This window comes from Vigna angularis, chromosome 8, assembly GCF_016808095.1.
Source record: "Vigna angularis cultivar LongXiaoDou No.4 chromosome 8, ASM1680809v1, whole genome shotgun sequence".
NCBI classification, from domain to species: Eukaryota; Viridiplantae; Streptophyta; class Magnoliopsida; order Fabales; family Fabaceae; genus Vigna; species Vigna angularis.
The window spans coordinates 23281106-23288356 of NC_068977.1; the positions used below are offsets into that span (position 1 = coordinate 23281106).

General features: G+C 44.4%; 1 protein-coding gene across 1 annotated transcript; it reads right to left on the minus strand.

Annotated features, from left to right (window-relative positions):
- Positions 1-5022: 5022 nt before the first annotated feature.
- LOC108320713 (uncharacterized) lies at positions 5023-7251 on the minus strand. Its single transcript, XM_017552228.2, has one exon. The coding sequence runs from the start codon at positions 7201-7203 to the stop codon at positions 5023-5025; it is 2181 nt and encodes a 726-aa protein (XP_017407717.2). The 5' UTR covers positions 7204-7251.

Here is a 7251-nt window from a genome sequence, read left to right on the forward strand (position 1 = left end):
GTACACAATCTCAAAGTCGTATCCCAGGAGCTTTGCCAGCCAATTCTGCTGATTCTGAGTGGTGATGCGTTGCTCCAAAAGGTACTTCAAACTCCTCTGATCAGTGTGAACCACAAACCGTTGCCCCAACAGGTACGGCCTCCAGTGTTGTATGGCTAAAACCAGCGCCATTAATTCCTTCTCATATATTGACTTCCCTAACGACCCCTCACTACAAAAAAGTAGGGTATTACCGAAGGCCAGAAGCCCTCGGAAAATGCCAAAGGCCGTCGATAATGGGTGTTTACCGAAGGCTTATCGACGGCCAAAAATCCTTCGGTAAATCTCTTGTCGCTAACAATTACCGAGGGCTTCTGCCCTTCGGTAATTACCGAAGGGCAAAGGCCTTCGGTAATTACCGAAGGGCCAAGGCCCTCGGTAAAGCCTTCGGTACGGTGCAGAGAAATATCTGTTTTAATTGTTTTGCTGTTCTACCACACATACCTGCATATCATATTCACAACACACAGACCTGTATAACAGTTTCAATTTACAAACAACCAGACCTGCATATATATATATTGTCCATCCCAAAATTTTATATTCATTGATGGAAAAGCATAAAGTACTATAACATTATTATCATAATGTACTAACATCAATTATATTCTAACAATATCATAATAACATTTAAATGTACTATGATCAATAACAAAATGAAACTAAAAATCTACATAGTCTTCAGAAACATGTTCATCCTCCTGGTCATCTGTAGATGGCTGGACTGGTGTGGGCTGGACTGGTGTGGGCTGATGAGGGACGGCGGGTGACGGGGAGGGTCGTGGCTGGGTCGGAGGGACAATGGAAGGAGTGTCTGAAGTTTGAGGCAGCGCTCTCATGACCAGGGCCTTGAAGCTTGAGTGTACCTCCTTTCGATGTTGTATAGTTTGCAGCAAGTTGTCCTGCACCGTAGACTCGTCCCTTTTTCTTCCCACCAACGACATCGACCCAGCACTGTGTCCTACGGATGTCGTCATCTGTATTACTCGTATCATCCGGTGTAGGAGCTGACCCATGTTCGGATCTAACCTGTGAAAGTCTCGTAGAAAAATCTTCCTGTTCAAACAATAAAAGCAATGTCAGAGAATGATACAATAACATAATCATGTACGGATTACTAATACTAGGAGTGCTATTTGCTTACATGAGTCTTGCGAGACCTTTCATCAACGAATTCATTAGTGCCCTTCCGAACATGGGTCTGTGCAAAGACCTCGTCAACATGGACCGCTCGTCCAAGAGCTTGTGCCTGTAACATAATTTAGACTTAACATGGAATCCAATAATGTGGAAACCAAAGGAGATAAACCCAGCTTTTTCCAATCCAAATTCCAAATTTAACTGTGACTAAAAACCAAACAGCAACTAAAATGTACACTGCAGCAGCAAAATGAGTAGAAAAATGATGGTTTCAGTGGTAAAAATGAGTGGCAGTGGTTTTAGGGATCAAATGACACCTAAAGGAAGTTTATATCATCATATTGAACATGTAGAAGCAGTGAAACAAGCAAGAAAAAATCTACTGCAGAATTTCAGTTGTGCACTTGCTAAAAGTGACCAAAATTTGGTGATGTAGCAAGTATATTTCGGTTTGGCTCAAAATTGACCATATGAACAATAGAAAACAACTTTCAATTCACCAAAAATGACTCCATAAGCAATGAAACACAACCAAAACAGTCAAGCTCTCAATATGAGGTGTGCACTTGCAAATTTAAGGCAAAAGTGATGGTTCAAAAGGTGATTTGGTACATTGGCTGGAGAAAGACCAAATGAACAGTGCTAACAACTTTAAACCATCAAATTGAAAATGTTTAAGCACTAAGACAGTCAAGGGACACAATGCAGCAGAAAATCACAAGTTCACTTCCACATTTAGGCAAAATTTGGTGGTTTAATGGGTCATTCTGCATAAACACGTTTGGAAACATTATTTGATGGTTGGGGCAACTTTTATCATCAATTTGAACATGTTTAGACACTAAGACAGCAAAGAATCACACTGCACTAGAAAATCACTACTTCACTTCCAAAATAAGGCAAAATTGATGGTTTAGGAAGTGATTTTGCATATGAGCTCAAATTTGACCAAATGAACAGTGCATACATGTTTCAAATGGTAAAATACACTTGCACAAATGTGTAAAATGCACTGAAATGGACAGATTCAACAAAACACCCCTGCTGTAGCCAATTATGCAGCACTTTTTACTAAAAAAATTGCACTAGAATTCAAGGTTTGACCTTTGCTGGCTATTTTACTGATAACTTTTCCCACCGACCTCCAAATGATGTGATTCTTTTTTTATTAGAAACTAGACTCAAAAATCTTTCCAATGACTACTAATTTGTAATTTTTGGACATTTGAGTTGGTACAGTTTATTGTTTCAAGTTAGCGTTTCATATATTTTTGCCAACTCTGACCTTTGCTTGTTCTTTTGCTCATAACTTTCTCCACCGAACTCCAAATGAGTTGATTCTTGTTTTGTTGGAATCTATACTCAAAGACCTTTCAAATTAATGCTTAGAAATCAAATTTACACCTTCTTTGACACTGTAATCGATTACAAGGACACTGTAAACGATTACCCGAGAGAAAATTGGATTTTGTACAGAAAGTCCAACACAGGTACTCAGTCAGGTGAACAGGGGTCACCATTGTTAAAAGAAGTGAGTTTTAAGCACTTTTGATCTTGTCTTAGGCTGGTCCTGGTGTTTTAGTGGAGGAAAGTGATGTTTTGGCACCCCATGATGGAGGAAAGAAACAATGTTTATGAGATGAGTAACTTGGGTGAGATAACATGTTATCAACTTTGACCTTTGCTGGCTAGGTAATTCTTTGCTTTTGACAAGTTTCCTAGCTTCATTCCACTAGTTTAGACATGTTAGGATGTTCACATACCTTAGAATGAGTCTACATTAGGTGAAATTACAATTTGTCACCTTATAAGTACACTTTTTAGGTACTAAATACTCAAACTTTGAGTTTTAGGTGAAGAGAAGCCACTTGCAGCGTGAATGAAGTGAAGATAATTCCACCAGCAGCTGCAGCTACCTACATGGTCTAGTTTGCAGCAGTCTAGCCACGTAGAGAAGCTTCACTCACGGCCTTTGAAGGAGGGGAAACATGTCCAGCAGCTATAGCTACCATCACATCCAGTTGGGAAGAAGAAGGAAGCTCACGGTTTCTTTGAGAAGCATGGCAGCAGCTCACGTTCAAAAGAAAGGCTTCTATGGAGTGGAAGAGCTAAGAGAGAAAAGGAGATGAGTTCAGGGCTGAATGGAGTTGGACGTGTGAAAGAAGAGGAATAGGGAAGGAAAGTCCAGCCACCACTCATGGTTGGCAAAGCTCCAGCTGCAACTCATTACTTTCAAAGTGAAGAATTTTGCAAGTTGGACAACACAAGGGCCACCACTTAGTTTGGCAAAGCTAACGTCCATGACAGGAATTCCAAATTAGTGAAAGTGTTGACATGGCCTACATAGAAAAGAGCTACCACCTAGCATTAGATAATTTTTCTTTGGCCTAAGAAAAGTAAAACCGTAAAGTTGGATGGAGAAAGGGCCACCACATTTTATTTTTGGCTGGAAACGTGATTTAAAGAAAGCAGCAAATGGAGATGGAGAAGCCACATTCAATACGTAAAGAAGCAAGCTTCGGAGTTGAAATGAAGAAAGCACCACGCCCACATGAGAAGCAAATCACACGGTCCAGCAAGAGGGAGAGAGGTGGACAACAACGTATGCATCCAACACATGTTTTGGAATAAAATAGGGAGCTCACGGCTGAAGAAAAATCAAGTGGTTCATTGGCTGGAAAGAAGAGTAGCTCACGGCCATGGCAACAGAGGAGGTGCTTACGGTGTAGCAGAGAGAAAATTATTAGGATTTAGAATTAGATTAGGAGTAGTTAGTACCACTCACGGCTTGGAAGAGGCTTCTGCCTCTTCCTTTTTCCTTTCCCACTACCAAGCTCTCTTAGTTTCCATTTTCAACAGTGCAAAATATAGTGTTTTAAAATGCATTAGCAATCAAAATGCCAACTTTGAACAATTTTTGTATAACAAATCATATTGCACAAACTAATTCAGAGCATACATTGAACAAAGTCACAACAAAGGCTTCTTAGCTTTTATACTTCATCAATAAAAATAACAACTTACCTCGACCGTAGCCCCTTCAATAGCCTCTGAAGCAGTACTGGAAGACCTTGCCACGCAGCCACACTGCCCTAGTTACGCTGCCTCGTCTATTCCGCGTCGTCCAATATCCTCCCTTGACAATGGTAGCCTTCAACTCAGCCACCCACCACCTTCCTCAGCTCACAACACTGGAAAACGCTACAAGAAAAAAGGTTCCACCATTGACGGGTAATCGAAAACAGTAACAGGAAAACAGAATGAGATGGGAGAATGGGACACTTCACCTATAATGGAGGAGTGGGGAAGAAGTGTATCCCGATTGTGGTGAGGGTGGGAAGCAATCTGCAGAAGCCAGCCAGTGAGTTTGTCGATGAAGTTAGGGCAGAGAATGTGAAGATTGGGAAAGAATGAGTTTTCGCGAAATGAGGGCTTCGAAAATATCTCACTTTCTAATTTCATATACATTATTCACTTACCGACGGTCATTTGCCTTCGGTAACCACTCATGTCCAGCCATCAGGCTTCGGTAAAGTCATGTTACACATGCCTTCGGAAAAGCCTTCGATAAATCTAATTTACCGAAGGCCAAAAGGCCTTCGGTAATAAGCCGCCGGTAATAAATGTTTTTCTTGTAGTGCCTCAGATAGCGCTTTGCTAAAGAAAGCTATGGGCTGCTTCCCCTGCATGAGTACCGCTCCAATTCCCCTTCCGGATGCGTCACACTCAATGTGAAACGGCTGGTCAAAATCAGGCAGAATCAATACAGGAGCAGTCGTGATTGCCTTCTTCAACCTTAACATGGCTTCCTCTGCTTGTTCCGTCCATGCAAACTGCCCCTTCTTAAGAAGATCGGTCAAGGGTCTGGCAATCTTTCCATAATCCTTCACGAACCTCCTGTAATATCCCGTCAGTCCCAGAAATCTCCTCAAAGCCTTTACCGTCTTCGGTTTTTCCCACTCCAGCACGGCTCGTACCTTGTCTTCGTCCATCTCTACACCCTTCTCGGATATCCGGTGGCCCGGATATCCGGTGGCCCAGATATCCTATTTGAGTTCGGCCGAACTCACATTTCTTCATGTTGGCTACCCATCGATGTGCCACGAGCTCCCTTAGCACCGTCCCCACATGCTCCAAGTGCTCCTCCCAAGTACGGCTATACACCAGTATATCATCAAAGAATACCAGTACGAATTTCCGCAGATAAGGCTGCAACAGTTTGTTCATGGCACTCTGAAAAGTGGCTGGTGCGTTGGTTAGGCCGAACGGCATCACCATGAATTCGTAGTGACCCTGGTGTGTCCGGAAAGCCGTTTTCTCTATGTCGCCTGCTCCCATTCGTATCTGATGATAGCCTGACTTCAAATCCACCTTTGAAAAGTATTTGGCCCCCCTTAGTTCGTCTAACAACTCCTCTATCAATGGAATAGGGAATTTATCAGGTATAGTGGCTCGGTTTAAGGCCTTGTAGTCCACACAAAATCTCCAGCTGCCATCCTTCTTCTTTACCAAAATCACCGGGCTCGAATATGGACTGTTGCTCGACCTTATAACGCCCGCTTTCAGCATTTCCGCCACCTGTTTCTCAATCTCCCCCTTCATCACATGGGGATATCTGTACGGCCTTACATTCACGGGGTCCGTACCTTCTTTTAAGGGAATTTGATGAACCATTCCCCTATCTGGCGGTAGTCCGTTCGGCTCGTGAAATACGTTCGCGTACCCTTCCAAGATTCGCATCATGTCGAACGTCTGCTTCCTTGTCAACTCCGGACCGAACGTTTCTTTTACCTGAGCGTACGGTCTTTGCTCCTCCTCCTTTTCTGTCTCCCCAAGCTCCCACATTAGCAACCAGACCTCTACTTCCTTCATCTTAAGCAACGCTGCAGGTTCCACCAATCTCCGAGTTAGAGTTGGGTCTCCTTTAATTGTCATTTTGCGCCCTGCTTGAATGTACGCCATAGTTAGCTGCCCCCAATTTAAGGTTACCTCGCCCAGCTTGGCCAACCATTCTACCCCGAGTATCACATCCACTCCGCCCAACTCGAACAGGTGAAATCGTTCATTGATCACAACCTCTCCCATGTGGATCGTTACTGCCTCACAGCACCCCCTCGTCTCCTTTCTCTGTCCATCCCCCAAACTCACCCTGTAGGGTGGTGTATCTACTACGGGTAATGCCAGATCTTCTACCAATTCCCTGCTTATGGAATTGTGGCTGGCGCCACTGTCAATCAGAATCAGAACCTGCTTCGTCCCTATCTGCCCATGCAGCTTCATCGTTCTGGGCTGGGTGAGCCCTCCTGCCGAGAAAGCAGATAGCTCCATTGGTTCGAGTTCAACCTCCACCTCTTCTTCCCCTCCTGGCTCCTCGTCTTCTGCCAATATCACCATCCGTAGTCCCCTTTCTGGACAGCGATGCCCCGGACCGAACGGTCCTCCACACCTGAAACACCTCCCTTCCTCCCTACGTTTGACGTACTCAGCGTACGGTAAATCTCGTACGTTCCTGCCTTGAGCGTTAGAGAACGTACGTTCGCCTTCTCTCCTTGGGCCTCCTTCCTTCTCAACGGTACCCGTTCGGTTCTGATTGTGGCGGCTAGGATCCACCCTTGCCACTGAACCGCTCGGTTTTCCCCACGTTTGTCCTTTGCTGATGATTCCCCCGCTTGCCCTTGCTCCAGCTTGGAACGCCTCCACGTCCCTTGCTAGTCTCATGACGTCCATGAACTCCTTCGGGTCAAGCAACCTGAGTTGGTTACGAATCCCCTCCTGTAGTCCTGCCATGAAATACCCCATCAACTGTGCCTCGGGTATTTTTTCTGCTTGGCCCACCAACACCTCGAATTCTTGGATATAGTCTCCCACGGATCCTGATTGTTTACAGGATGCCAGCCTCTCGAAGACTGTTCCTCGATTTCTGCCTCCAAACCGAACCACCAACGCTTCTTTTAATCCTGCCCATGATCGGTTCCTGGCTTTCTCCTTCCAAAACCGGAACCAGTGTCCTGCGATCCCTTCCATGCTGATGTATGCCAGGCGCAACTTTTCGTCCTCTGGTACCCCTTGCAG